This window comes from Gastrolobium bilobum, unplaced genomic scaffold (genome assembly GCF_033153095.1).
Source record: "Gastrolobium bilobum isolate Gb01-03AN ecotype WA unplaced genomic scaffold, APGP_CSIRO_Gbil_v1 utg112672, whole genome shotgun sequence".
NCBI lineage: Eukaryota > Viridiplantae > Streptophyta > Magnoliopsida > Fabales > Fabaceae > Gastrolobium > Gastrolobium bilobum.
The window spans coordinates 1-15175 of record NW_026899037.1 but is presented as its reverse complement, the minus strand read 5'-3'; the positions used below and the strand labels follow the sequence as shown (position 1 = coordinate 15175).

The 15175-nt window shown below is 35.4% G+C and overlaps 2 protein-coding genes across 3 annotated transcripts; one reads left to right on the top strand and one right to left on the bottom strand.

The window, feature by feature from the left end:
• Window positions 1-540: 540 nt before the first annotated feature.
• On the bottom strand, window positions 541-9050 carry LOC133286460 (serine/threonine protein phosphatase 2A 55 kDa regulatory subunit B beta isoform-like). Of its 2 annotated transcripts, none has more exons than XM_061483876.1 (14): window positions 8597-9050; window positions 6663-6766; window positions 6450-6548; window positions 6245-6364; window positions 5352-5561; window positions 4455-4546; window positions 3916-4034; window positions 2789-2912; window positions 2431-2554; window positions 1964-2032; window positions 1778-1869; window positions 1617-1694; window positions 1462-1532; window positions 541-1351 (listed from the first exon to the last, which is right to left on the bottom strand). In XM_061483876.1, exons 1-14 carry the CDS (start codon window positions 8706-8708, stop codon window positions 1215-1217), a joined length of 1551 nt encoding a protein of 516 aa, XP_061339860.1. In that variant the 5' UTR covers window positions 8709-9050; the 3' UTR covers window positions 541-1214. The 2 variants fall into 2 exon arrangements, with proteins under 2 accessions (XP_061339860.1, XP_061339859.1); XM_061483875.1 differs by having other exon boundaries at window positions 5355-5561.
• A 5790-nt stretch (window positions 9051-14840) lies between these two features.
• LOC133286461 (uncharacterized mitochondrial protein AtMg00820-like) lies at window positions 14841-15158 on the top strand (the record flags this gene model as incomplete). Its single annotated transcript, XM_061483877.1, has 1 exon — window positions 14841-15158. A coding segment is annotated over exon 1 (318 nt), but the record flags the coding sequence as incomplete, so codon positions are not given.
• Between the last annotated feature and the right edge of the window lie 17 nt (window positions 15159-15175).

Below are 15175 nucleotides of genomic sequence, written 5' to 3'. Positions count from 1 at the left end.
TCATTAGTACTATCCTTGAAAAAAATTCTTTGGATTTAAGGATTAATCTACCCTCCCTCTATTTAATACACCCTTCACGACAAGAGACATCTTGTGAAGTCCACCTCTATTTTATTTTTTTAAAATAATAGACCCCACATAAAATATCTCTACAACATGACACAAACTTCCTCCTACAATATAATATTCATAAATCCCATAATTTTTTACTCAACAATTATAACTCCGCATTTTAACTAGATAATAAATAAATTAGCCACATATTATAATGGATCACGAGATAGCTTGGACTCCCAAGTTTAGGTCAAAATGGAAATTATGGTTAGAGTTCAAAGGTGGCAAGTTATGAAGCGCAACTCTTACAATTGTTCATCCAAGCAAGGACAAGTTGAGACTTCAGAGTTTTCATAAAACTCGCCGGATCATAAAATGTTAATTTCATTTTGATAACCTTAATACTAGGTTTATCCTTACACCAAGAGAGAAACAATCATGTTATCAACACATTAAGAATAGTTGGGTTATCATGGGCCAAAAGGAAAAAAAAAAAGGTACAATATAACAACAACAAAAAAGGACATTTGGTGACAAACAATCCCGTTTACCTAAAATTATTACTTCCTTTGACATTTTACACAAAATTGACCTGAGTGCAGCAAAAATTAGACCTTGAAAAATTGTCAAATAAAATTCCCAACACAAAAAAGAATCAATGAAAAAATGATGCACCAAAGGTTTCCACTGCTCTATCCCACAAGACATCTTGGACAAAAAGAAAAGAACTACATTTTATCTTTATCCTAGTGGCAGATATTGAACATCCTTTAGTATCTGTTGTAGGAGAGCTACAATCACATTTTCTTCTTCATTTGCAAGCCAAACACAATTTGAAGCATTGACTGCACCTTCTCTTTTATAAGAAGATACAGCAAAAGAGGGGAGAAAGAATATAGGGTCGGAAGGAGGAAAATTGAAAAAAAGAGTTGCTGCCCATCCAGAAACAAAATAAGGCAGGCATCCAGGAAATTTTGAAACAGCCACTTCTGGATTTTTTTTTCTAAAAGCTCTGCTAAAGATTTTGAAGGGCACTTGTAGTGTGAGAGTTAATGTAGCCTCCAACTCTATGGTTGGTAAGAAGGAAAAAGAAGCCTTCTCCACAGCAACCCCAAAATCAGGTTAACCAAGCAAATACATGTCCTCCAAATCATCTTTACTCAAGCATAGTACATGTATAAACTATTTGCAGCAGCACAAGCAATCGCATTTTCAGTTGGGTGCCATGCTAAGTGCAGTAACTTTGTTGTGAAATCAAAAGAATTCCCATTTGTATCAACACCAGTGCTTTCAGTTCCTGTTCAAGATTATCAAAAATATTGGAAGTCTTGATGATATACTATAAAAAGAACAAGATATATTATGAAAACTCAAAAGTTAGACAAGGTTGTTAAATACAAAACTGACCACGTCTTACAACTCTTGTTATACTGTTTCCCAGTGATCTAGAAGGTCTTGAAGGGGTTGGAACTTGTCGTCTGAGGAAATGAAAAAGTTGATATAAATGCTACATTGCCTCACTACACCATAATTCGTGTTAAGAGTTTCCCATATAAAATTACCTCATTGGATTTTTACTTGCTTCCAAAGTCGTAGCCTCAGTACTTCCCAGAGAACAACCAAAGACACGGAAAAGATTGCTGGTATCAAATGAAACAAAATAATAAGATGCAGGCACAATGATAACAGAGAACCACAGATAAATTAAGTTTGAATCACGGACCTGTAAGAACCAGTTGAAACACGCAAACCATCACCACTCAAACAACATTCAAACTTATCAAATATTGAATCGTTTTCGTATAAATCACAAAGCTGGTACATTCCCAAAAAGAAAAGCCAGTTATTATGATTCAGTAAAGCAGCAGAAATTCATGGCTCATCACTTGTCTAAACATAGGAATCTAACCTTTGGCCTCAAATACTCGTGAACCTGGAATGTTGTAACTGGGCCAGAATCCATATTGATATCCCATAACTGACAAACAAGCAAAGTAAGATGAGATGAGAGTTGAGGGATTAAGATCATAACAAGCAGAAGGTTGTAGTAGTAATAATAATAATAATGACATAGCATGCTCTGCCTACTCAACAACAATAGAATGCCCAAGGAACAAAGAGTTGTAAACTAAGATAATGATTGGCTCATGGCATTCAACCACTACCAGTCTAGCACCAATGGATTCTATTAAATACCAAATTTTCAATAGACCCAATTGAAATCAGGATCTCTTTCACCCTAAGCGAGAATTTTACCACATACCAAAGGCCAACCAATGTCTCATGGAATTCAACAAATTTAAGGCATCTCCATCCAAAATACTCAGAAAAACTTTAATGACAAGCATGGATTTTAGAATAGTAAAGATTTCAAACCTTAAGAGTCATGTAATCACGACTAAGTATATATCTTCCATCCTTGCCAAATTTTATGTCTGAGATAGAAGCAATAATCTCTGTGAAAAATGATCTGGACCCAGGGGCCTCCTGTTCCTCAAATCTGTATAAAAAGTATTTCTCTGTGACTCTACCAGGCATAAGAAATTACATATATGTATACGTAAAATGGGCTTCGGGAAAAATATTTTGTTCATAAGCAACATTTCATTAGTCCCAGTCAAGAAGGAAGCAAATCATCTACTTTCCTTTAATTTTCACAATCCTCTAAAAATATGTTAATAAAGTATAAGCCATAAGGGATACAAATAAGAACATGAGCAAAAGATGAGCTTACAGTTTGGCATGAGAATCACATAATGCTGACTGCCGCAAGTCAACAAGACGAATTGAACCCTTTGAACTGCTATATGCCAATGTATTACAATGTGTAGGGTGAAATTCTGCTGATGTTATAACCTCTGCAATAATAATATCTAGGGTCAAGGCTCAACCAAGACTATCAAAAAAGTACCCAGCCAGAAAAATATTAGAAATAAGAAAACAATAATTAAAAAAAAGGTTAAATTTACGAAACCTAATCCAAACGACCAACAAGTGGTAATTTTTTAACATCCTGACTAATTATTTCTGCTTTAGCACCACAGTGAGCAAGTTATATCACAGGGTTTTCTTATAGAATTTTTACAGCTATCAATCAGGCCCTATTAGTGTGCCTTGCCTGAACCAGAGAGGTGCCTAAGGCTCCCGAGGTGTTTACCTCATGAAAGGGTAACACCTCAACTAGTAAGACACGCACCATTTTGGCACCTTTGCTTAAATTTTTAGTAGCAGGATGGAGTCTACATACTTATGGGTTTAGGATTCTATTCCTCATTCTTGTAGGATGAGTTATAAAAGGTCTATTCAAACAAGTGTAATGCTTTCATTTAAGCAGAAGATCAGACTTACAAAGTATGGCAGCACATCACTATCTGCCTGATTGTGTGGTGCAATCAAATCCTCAATGCAATAATTGCAAAGATCATATTTATTTGGTAGACATCATTAAAAACTCCCCCATCAAAGCAGCAGTCGATTCCTACTATAATTTTTACTGAAACCCATCAAATCCCAAACACTAATTCCGCAAGTATTGTTCACAACAACCAAACAGCCATCACTCCAACCATAAAAAAACCCCATCCATTGCTTGTGAATCCCCTTAGTAAAACATAAACCCAAAGAACCTTTGACTTCACCTGTTCACCCCAAAAACCCTGATTATGATAAGTTAAATCCTAATTTTACTGCCATTCAACATCATAGAGATAAGCTAGAAAGATTTACACATGCAAAATGAACACTTATCAGATAACTACAACTTATATGTTGTCATTACTTCTTTAACTAGATAAATCATACCAAGTTACCAATAGAGAAACATTTTCAGCACAGCATAAAAGTATAAAAGTGAAAGCTTACCAGTCAAATCCTCCATATTTGCGGGCTTTACATCAACAATATTAAAACTTTGATTGCTAATTTCCAAGTTCCAAAGATTTATTCGCAAGTCATCAGCTGATATGAAAGTTTCACCATCGCTAGAAGATATTTGAAACACACCATCGTCCAAATTTGATCAGATTTCAGAACATCATTCAAGCCATTAAACAAGGGCGCAAAAAATCACGCAGACACAAAACACTCCAGGGAATTAAAAGTCAACAATTTCAAATCAACACTACATGAAGATAAATAAAGAAAACAAAAAAGTAAGATTTGACACTGAAGTTAGGGATTTCTCAATAGGTAATGTTGCTCCAATACCCAACCACAGGGCCACAACGGTACCAATCAAAAAGACGGTTGTTGCTATTGGATGGCGAAATGGGTTTTGAAATTTATTAACATTTTCCAAAAAGGGTACTGTTTATAATCCCGCAGGTACATCATCATGGTTTCTCAATCCACCAAAAATTTACCAGTTGAAAAATATGATACACTAACAAAAATGAAATTACCTGTTATTTGAAATAGAATTGATATGATAATCATGAGCATGGGCATACACTCTACGACACCGAGCCAGCAGACTAGTCTCATGACTGGTTACCTACATTTTTTACAACCCATGTATTAGCACTAGCTGCACTTAAAAGTTTCAAACATGTAACTGTCAAGGTTTGAAAAAGAAGCTTAGAACTGTAACCGCTTTCCTTTCTTTCCTCTCTGATAAAGTGTCAGGGAACATACTAAATTACACACTCCAATGATGAAACAATCAAATCAAATTAAACGTTAATGTTTCTATTTCTTTTTAATTTTCCACTTTCTTTATGAAGAGGTCCATACAGGAGGGCAAAAAATTTCTAGCTAGATGATTATACTCAACTATGTTTGTTATGATCTGAAAGGTAACTGGAAAAGCAAAGGTGTGTTCCAAAAGTATTTTACGCTTAGTAAAGGGATTTGAATGTATTCCTTTGCATCCCTAAGGACTTTAAAGTGTCAGCGTGATGCTTTTGTTCTTAAATATATTTAATGAAATTCTAATTATAAAAAAGTATTAAAAAAGACATTTTAGTTTCTATACCTTACCCAAACTAAAATAAGCAACCTTAAGCACCGTACTGAAATCAACCAGTAAATATGTTTCAAGTACATTTATTGTATACAAAAAGAACATGACTACATCCCCTTTTAGAGAAGCCCCTCCCCCACAATAAATAAATAAAAGAAAGTTGTGAGACTCTGTTCAGACAGAAAGTAGGTCAATAGTAAGCATTACTGAGTTTTGTCTCTTCCATGTTAATACACCGACTTCTTGGTTTTTCATAGTAAAAAATCACACTAAAAATTTTTATCCCAAAGAAACAAAGCATGTGAAAAGGAATTCAACTGGTAGGGCTGAATACAACTACCGAGGGTAATCTTAGCGAAGGTATGCCTCCTGGTGGAAATGAGAAATCATTGCTTAGATAACTGTATGATCTATCTGGAGATCCTCCATTTGCAAGAAATGGCCTAGAGCCACTGGAATTACTTGAACTGGCAATAGAGCCATTTCCCATTGCTTTTGAAGGGTCAACATTCATGTCAGAAATTTTCTTGACCTTCTTTTCTTGAACCTGTTCAACTCTCAGATAAGGAAAAAATAAGAAAAGGTGACCTAGGAGACAGATCAATCATATTAATTCATCAGAAAACTACTAAAGGAAATGTAATTACATTAATTTTGAATACATGCACAAGCAAACACTCATTGTAGATTCATCGGTATTTATTTAACAGCATGGCCATCTTTCATATTATTATTTACTTTTCCTCACAAAATTTTTAATGCCTTTAGTATAATAGTAACAATCACATAATCAATTAACCATTAAGATGACATATTGTATGATAAAATGTTTCAACCAATGTCCTAGAAAGATGGTAGTGTTCAGAAAGGTAGTCACGACAATATGCACTTAAAAATGAACAGATGACACATGCATGCACCCTAAAAAGAGTCACCCTCTATAAGCAGAGTTATCTAGTTAACTGAAAAAAGTTTAATATTTAATAACCAGATATTCAAAATATAATTGGTAATTTCTGAAGGCTAAGCCCAGGAAACAGAATTCATTAGACCCGAGATATATGGGCCTCATAAACTATAACACATCTCCAGAAACAGATATACTGTCAAAGCATGTGAGACAAGGGACCAAACTTAGCTCTACAGAAATGTAATCATGCATGTCATCCATAAAAAAATTGATTCAAAAAACAGCACTCAGCATGCCACAGGTAAGCATTCATTTCATACCTTCCAAAACTTGATGGTTTTATCATTTGTTGATAGAAGGAAAAGAGCGCCATTTGCTGTTTGGCACCACTTGATTTTGTTAATTTTCTCTTCTATTTCCAAGCTCTTAAGATAGTCAAACTGAAACAGCGATTACATGTTATAGATATTAACATTTCTGAGCTACAGGTAGTTTGGGCAGCATTAACTGGTGACTGAAAATTACCTCAGGCTCATGACTCTGAAACTCTGTTTTATAACGGAACTCAGGATGCCTACCAACAGAGTAGTCCATCCTCTCCAAATCCCTTCTTGATTCTTGATGCTGCATGTAACAGTATACATAGATATTATGATATTAATTATGTTAACAGAATCTTTCAAAACAATGTTTGGTTAAAAATAAAATAAAATAAAATTGTAGAAGCAAAAATCATACATCTTTTGCATCTGTCCGCTCAAAGAGAACTACTCGACCACCACGATCACCAGTAGCAAGATGATCACCAGACTTGTCAAATTCAATAGCAGAAATTATGTCCACTGTAGAAAGTAAATTCAGTAAATAATTAGGAAACTTACACATTAACCTGCAACAAAAGCTAATCCAAATTCGTCAATCACTCTGTACAGGAAGAATCCACCATACTGCTAATGGTGTCTATATGCCAAGAATAGATACCCAATAAGAACCCGTTAGATTCAAAAAACCATGTTGGAATTGCTATTCTTTCTAGTCCTGTAATCCCTTACATAAACTATTAAATAATTGAGTAAATACCCTTTTTGGTCCCTAACAAAAAATACGGTCTCCACTTTAGTCCCTTACAAAAATAAATTAGTCAGTTAGTCCCTAACAAATTCAAAGTGGACCCATTTAGTTGAAATCGTGGTCCCTCACAAATTCAAAAAAAATCCATATTAGTCCCTCAAAAGGACTAAAATGGATCCACTTTGAATTTGTTAGGGACTAACTGACTAATTTATTTTTGTAAGAGACTAAAATGGGGACTGTGTTTTTTGTTAGGGACCAAAAAGGATATTTACTCTAAATAATTCTTAGTTACAGTTTGACACGAACACTGCAGTTTGCAGTGAGTTAAACCAGCTTTCAAAAGGCAGGTTTTTATGAATAAAGAAACCATGGCCTCTCACCAAGTCCAATTATATACCACCATATTGCTGCCATGATACTGTCAAAAGTTTCCAAGACTATCCAAATGTAGAATCAAATCAGCCAGATCAGATAGACACAATTTTTACAGAATTAGATATCTTAAGCTCCCTCATATCAAAACTGATTAAATTAATATGTTTCACATTCCATTTACACTCCATTCACAAAATTAAACATTTATTTACTCTCTGCGATCCTCATTCTTTTATTTTTGGTGAGGGTTGGGAAATTGAATTCAACGATACTCTGTGGTTTACATTCTTCAATTATCATTCGTAACCTAAAAATTAGAACATAGCTCCGCCATCTCGACCAGAGACATGAAGTTATGGGACAATGTTTCCAGACCATAAAGGCTCTTAATTGCTGTACTGAAATTTTGAAATAGCAAGAAACTAATTCCACCAGAAACACACCGTTGAATCAGCAATACTAAAAAACGGTGCAACTATCAGGATGCCGGATGCACACTCACCCTCTCCTTCCCTTCAATCCCAAATTCCAGATGCTACCTTAGTATAACAGTAACACCATATATCACTAACTATTTTAGAAAAGCAAGATATTGCTTCAATTTTATCAACATATATTTTCATTCTTTTTTGACAGAAAATGTTGTTTCTTCTTATATGACACAGACACATTTGCTACACGCCAATTCTTAAAAATATCAGCTAAGCATTTCCGGTCAAAGGCACCACCAAACAAACTGGTACTCCAACCAATCAAACGCTGCCAACTTGACCCTTGCAGCCAATCTTCAATGTCACTCATCAAACTACACGCCATTAAGATCTAAGACCTAGCACTCAAACTCACATTGAAAACTAAACAAACCAATTCACCTCAACAAGAACTGCTAGCAATATAAGCACAAGCTAGAAACACAAAAAAACAAAGCCAAAACCAAAACCACCATTATTAAGTCCAACAGTTCATTTTCACACTCTTACCAATCCAACCAACTAAAAATTCACAATGCAAAACACAACCTCAAACCACTACTTCCCCCCAAATCAAACAAGAACATCACAATCACACATCAACTACGCAATAACCAAGAAGCCAAAACAACGAGGGAGCGACGAAACACGATCTTAAACGGATCAAAAGAACCGAACCAAACCCTAATCCCAACACATCAACTGGATCCGACAACAAGGGCACCCTCGACAATACAACGTAGGGACAATTACCTTCCTGAACTTCTTCCCCAGCCGAACGTTCGCCGAAAACCTGCGAGAATTTCCACTCCAGCGGTTGCGGTGGACCCGCCGGAGCTGCGACGACCTCATCGCCACCGTTCATTTCTCAATCAACGGCACTGAAAAATCTCGACAATTTCTGTATATCAACGCGACATAGAAGATTTCCTTCCTGGGTTTTCACAAGATCGTAGCTTCAGAAACATCCATCAAAGAAAGATACAATTTTTCTTCTCCTCTCATACCCTTCTTAGGATTTCCAGTTCATCCATTGGAACACCCAAAAAAGAAGAAGAAAAAAGACCAAAAATTCTCTCTCTTACAACCTCAAATTTTTCTCTCTCTAAAAGGAGAAAAATGGGAACTTATTGTTATTGGAGATTAAAATGACTGAGCAAACGGTTCTTTGGGTTTGGAGATGAAAAAACACACACGCACACTCTTCTCTGTCTCAATAATAGGTTCCTGTTTTGTTTTCTTCGTACGTAAATATATAATTTCCTTGTCTATGATAACCTAACGTGTCTGTCACACGAGTTTGTGAAGTACCGAATCTGGTTGGTTGGGATTTGATAAGTAGAGCTGTCAAAATATGTTAAAGCCCATCCGTCACCTCGCAAAATATTATATTTGATCTTAATTTTTTTTTCCTGATAGAGTCTGTTTTAATTCTAACTCTCAAAATCTTATAATTTGGCGGGCTGTACTATAATTGACTCGCGGGCCAAACATTTTATTTCATTAGAATTTTCATTATTTAAAAAATTAAAAATTATATAAATTTAAATATTTAAAAATATAAGTAAAAATTGTTGTGAATATAGAAAATATAAGAAAAAGTGAAATGTAGAAAAAAAAAAAAGAATAAGGACCTATCTTATATGCATTGTTAAACATGGAAGTTATGAAAAAATAAAGAGACACAAATTATGAACCATGTGAAAGGTTATCCATAATATTTTACTATATTCCCTTGAATGTATTCTACAACTCAACACACCATTAATGTGATGATTATATAATATATCAAACGTCATGAAAAACAAAGAGTCATGTGTTATTAACCATGTGAAAGTTTATCAGTAATGTTTTACAACAAAAATAAATTTTTAATAGTGATATGTTTTAACAGAAATTTTCATCGAATATATAAATAAAAGTAACATGACAACTAAAATAATATTGACTTGGTGGTGTGCCAAGTTTAAATCCTAGTAGTATAATCATGGTCAAATATTTTGTTACAATTTTCAAAAACTGGTATGTGTTAACATAAGTTTGAACCCAATTTTTGATCGATTCATCGAATTTTAACCGAGTTGCATACATAATTGATTAATTAACTAAATTAACTGAATTGGACTGAACGACCAGATCGGCCGATTTTAATGACACTGGGTGGGCGATAGTCGTGAAAATATTCTTATATCTAATTGTCTCTGATGGCTGTGTGGTAAAAGCATGTGAGGTTAGAGAATAATTTTTAGATTGATTCATTTTTTTTCATTAAGCAACTAAGTACTTGTGGAAGGATCGTAAATTGTTGAAAGAAAAGGTTAAGGTGAGATTGTTCGAAATGACTTCCATAACCTTGCCTTTTCATTTCACAGGTATTCTTTCACAACCTATCCTAAGTTTTTCTGATCACAGAAAAGTGGGCCATAGAGGCGGAAACCGGACCGTGATCAAACGGTTCACGATTGTAGGAATTTTTTTGTTAATGAATAAAAAAAAAAGTAATACAAAAGAAAAAAAGGTATGGAAATTTTGGGCGTTCATAAGATTATGTTGCATTTGACAATAGATGAATATATGGAACATGCAAGTATTAGTGAGTGATGATTATTGCTTCCTGCTTTCACCCAGTCCCATTCCCAAACATATGCATGGACATTTTTACCGTATTAAGGTATTTGAAAAAAAAAATACTTATTTAATTTATTTTTTAAAAGATATTTCAAAATAATACAATTGATTTTATATGTTAATTATATAAGATAAGTTTCACGTATTAATCATACAGAACTTAATGTCAGCATAAAAGTCTCACATCGACCATGTGGGAAATTAAAAGTCCCGTATTACAAATGTACAATAGTTTATAGATACGTGAAAATCCTATACGATTAATGTCCGAGACTTATCGGTTAATATGTGAAATCAATCACATTATTTTAGAATATCATTTTAATAATAAATTAAATAAGTATTTATTTTGGGAGGATTATACTTATAAAAAAAAAATCTTACAATTGTTTTTATTATTTTTAGATCAAAATCAAATTAACGGTTTTATAATCGTTAAACCATTGATTTGAGGTAAATTATAAAAAGTTATAAGGAAGAAGAAGTGTTAAATTATATTTTCATTTTTCAAAATTGCATGACCAGTGGATTTGACTTTGACATTGGGACCTCTTGTAACACCAGACGATGCATTTTCTTAAGAATTAAGTATTCTGTTGTAAGCTTATCAAGACAAAACCTCCTTCTCCTCTCCTTCTTTTTCATGATGGGAGTAGACAAATCCTCCTTCTTAATCATGAAACAAGAAGATTAAACTAACTATATTTTACTCTCTTTTTTCTTCTTTCTTTTGCATTTTATTTTTAATTTTATTACATCAAATCAAGTAAACATTTGGAGTCAGGCATAATAGCCCAAAAAAGTGAAAAAAACGCTTTCACGGAGGATCATGGAAATTGTTTATTTATTCTACTAAAATAATTACTTCTGAAAATGTATAACTTTGCAGGGTCAATTTTGGATTTTTCTTTACTGGAAATACAACACAAGTTACTTTTTGACATAGTGATAAGTTGATTTAATTATTTGGGAGATTATTTCCAGCCCAAAATTGTTTCCAGATTTAAGTTTCTGTTGCAGATACGGAAATTATTAGTTGTGGTCCAAAAGAATGGTAGGAAATATTCGGGTAGTAAAATTATTCTCTTGTTCCCTTACATGATAAGTTGATTCTTACACTCAATAAAGTAATTCATACTATCATTTTCGATTTATTTTTTTCGACTATATTATGGGGGAGATAATATTTATAATATATTTTTGCTTAAAACCTTTTTATTTATCCTTAGATTAAAATAAAAATAAATAATTATAAAATAATATTGTTAGGATAAGATCACCTTTGATCTTATTCTTCAACTAATGAAGACCAAGTCTTTAGGAAGAGTTTGTTAATATCTTGTATCTGTATAGTTTGGTTAAGATAGTTTGTTTGTTCTCCATATAGTATTGTTACGATAGTATTAGTATTGTTACGATAGTTTGTTATCGTTTGTTTCAGTTTGCTGTCATTTGTATATATAATTGGCTATCTGCCACAAAGCAATACAACACTTATCATTCAATCTTTTCATACTTTTCTATATGGTATCAGTTTAACAGTAACGATCCAATTTCCCATGGCTGATTCAGATTCTTCCGCTGCCAATGACAATACCAATGCAAAACTCACATCAGAAGCAGCCATCGAACCTACCCTTAAACCTTCTGATCCTCGTTCCCCATTTTTCATGCCCACATCTGATAGCCCTGGCTTATTCCTTACAAATGTGGTGTTGAAAGGAGAATCTAACTATGATGTCTGGGCCAAAGCATTTAAAAATGCTCTCCTTTCCAAAAATAAGGTTGGCTTCATCGACGGTTCTATCACCAAACCTGCCAATGATGCGTTTGATGAAACCCACGCTTGGACTCTTTGCAATTCCATGATCAACAGTTGGATACACAACACTATTGATCCTCTACTCAAGCCATATATTCATTATTTCCCCACAGCCAAGGCCCTTTGGGATGATCTACGGGAACGCTACTCCATTCAAAATGCTCCCAAAATTTATCAACTGAAAGCAAACCTTTTCCAGTTGCGACAACAGGGAATTTCGGTCAATCAATATTATACCAAACTACGGGGAGCTTGGGATGAACTTGATGCTGCACGCGCACTACCTGATTGCCCTTATGGTGCTCATTGTCCTGTTACTCAACATATCACAAAAGAAATGGCTGATGATCGGGTCTATCAATTCCTCCTAGGCCTGGACAACGCTATGTTTGGCACAATCCGCACACAACTGCTGAACCAACCAAATCTACCATCTCTGAACAAAGCGTATTCCACGTTAGTTCAAGAAGAGACTCAATTCCATATGGCTCAGACTCATGAAACCCGAACTGATGTGCTCAGCTATGCTACAAGAGATATTCAAAAACTCCCTTCCTCCAATGCTGATCCTGTTCGATGCAGCCACTGTGGTAAGCTATACCATGATGTCTCTAAATGTTACCAACTTCATGGCAAACCACCCTATGGTCGGGGTAGAGGACGTGGCAAACCCTATGACAAAAGGAACTACACAATTAGTTCTCCTGCACCACAAACCGCAGCTGCCATACCTACGTTTTCCAACCCGAATTTCGTTCCAAATCTGACTCCTGAGATTCTTCAGCAGATTGCCAACATGGTTGTCTCTCCCTCTACACCCTCTGCTAATACTACAACACTTTCTGGTAAGCACATTCCAAATTACACCTGGTTAGTGGATAGTGGTGCTTCTCAACACATGACTGGGAATCTTCAATTAATCTCGAATGTTGAATCCATTCCACCTACTTCCATAGGCTTACCAGATGGTGATCAACTCGTATCAGTTCAACGAGGAATTTTTCAGTTGACATCCAATATTATTCTTCAGGATGTGTTATATGTTCCACAATTAAAATGCAATCTTATCTCAGTTGCTCAATTACTTGCTGATACAAATTGCATTATTTCTTTTACTCACACTGGATGTGAATTGCAGGACCCCACAACGAGGATCAAGATTGGACTGGGTAGATTGCAGGCTGGTGTTTATGTGCATGACTCCTTAAATAAAAGATCCTCCCATACTGCATGTACTGCTCAAAAACAACAGACTGCAGATATTTGGCATCGTCGCTTGGGTCATCCGTCGTTTCAGTCCTTGCATTTTCTCCCTTTTGTTACAATGAATAAACATAAGGAAATTTCTCCTTCAGTATGCGATATTTGCCTTAGAGCACAACAAACTCGCACTGTATTTCTTGTTAGCATTAATAAAACTACTTCATGTTTTGATCTTATTCATTGTGACATATGGGGTCCATATCAAACTGCTTCTTTAACTGGTGCAAGATATTTTTTAACTATTGTGGATGATTTTAGCCGAAATGTCTGGGTTTATTTAATGAAGACTAAAACTGAAACGTTCCAATACTTATCTCAGTTTCTCTTGATGGTTCGTACTCAGTTCAATGCCAATGTCAAAATAATACGATCCGACAATGGTTCAGAGTTCTGTGCTACTAATCTTCGTAAGGTTTACTCAGACATGGGGATTATACACCAAACATCATGTGTGGACACACCACAACAAAATGGACGAGTCGAACGGAAACACAGACACATTTTGAATGTAGCACGGGCACTACGCTTTCAAGCTCATCTTCCCATTGAATTTTGGGGAGAATGTGTTCTCACTGCTGTTCATCTAATCAACAGAACCCCGACACCTCTTCTTCAAGGACAGACTCCATTTGAACGCCTTTTTAATCGTACACCAAACTACGATCACATTCGTGTCTTCGGATGCCTTTGTTATGCTCATCCACGTCCCAAATCGTCAGACAAGTTTGCTGCAAGGTCAGTCCGATGCCTGTTTCTGGGATACCCTTTTGGCAAGAAAGGATGGAGGCTTTATAACCTTGATACACAGACCATATTTGTCTCTAAAGATGTGGTATTTGAAGAAACCATCTTTCCCTATGAAACCCAAACAGAAACTCCTACCAACATTGAAGTTTCCCAACTGATGCAGTCTCATGTTGAAGCAGAACCAACACCGGCTGCACACGACACATCTTCTTCCACTCAATCAGTCGATTGCGAAATTGCACCACATCCTACAACTCCTGCAGATGTTGACCAACGCTCTTTACCTTTGGTTGCACACTATGAACAGTCCATACTACCAAGAACTGTTACATTCCTCCCAAATATCTCAAGGCACATAATCCAGCAGCCTCTTCTACCTCCTCCAGTCTATCCTCAGGTATTCCTTATCCCATTGCTAACTTTGTTTCTTGTTCTAAATTTTCTCCCGAACATCAACAGTTTCTTGCTGCCATTTCTTCTGGAGTCGAACCTAAATCATTCAAAGAAGCTGTCACAGATGAATGATGGCGTTTAGCAATGCGAAAGGAAATTGATGCACTTGAGCAAAACAAAACATGGGAGCTTACTTCTTTGCCACCTGGTAAACGTGCAATCCCTTGTAAGTGGGTCTACCGCATCAAATACAATTCAGATGGTACTGTGGAGCGATTCAAAGCACGGCTGGTAATTGCTGGTAATAATCAAATACCTGGCGAAGATTACTTTGACACATATGCTCCTGTAGCAAAGATGGTTAGTGTGAGGACACTTCTGGCAGTAGCAGTTGCCAAGAAGTGGAAATTATACCAGTTAGATGTTACAAACGCCTTCTTACATGGAGATCTTAAAGAGGAAGTTTATATGCGAGTTCC

Bases quoted from the DNA above. Each gene is read 5' to 3' on its own strand.
- LOC133286460 (XM_061483876.1), bottom strand. From the start codon at position 8,708: ATGAACGGTGGCGATGAGGTCGTCGCAGCTCCGGCGGGTCCACCGCAA. The intron at 6,365-6,449 runs GTAATTTTCAGT...TCGCTGTTTCAG, and splicing joins TTCAGAGTCATGAGCCTGAG to TTTGACTATCTTAAGAGCTT. The intron at 2,555-2,788 runs GTAAGCTCATCT...CTTTTTATACAG, and splicing joins TGTGATTCTCATGCCAAACT to ATTTGAGGAACAGGAGGCCC.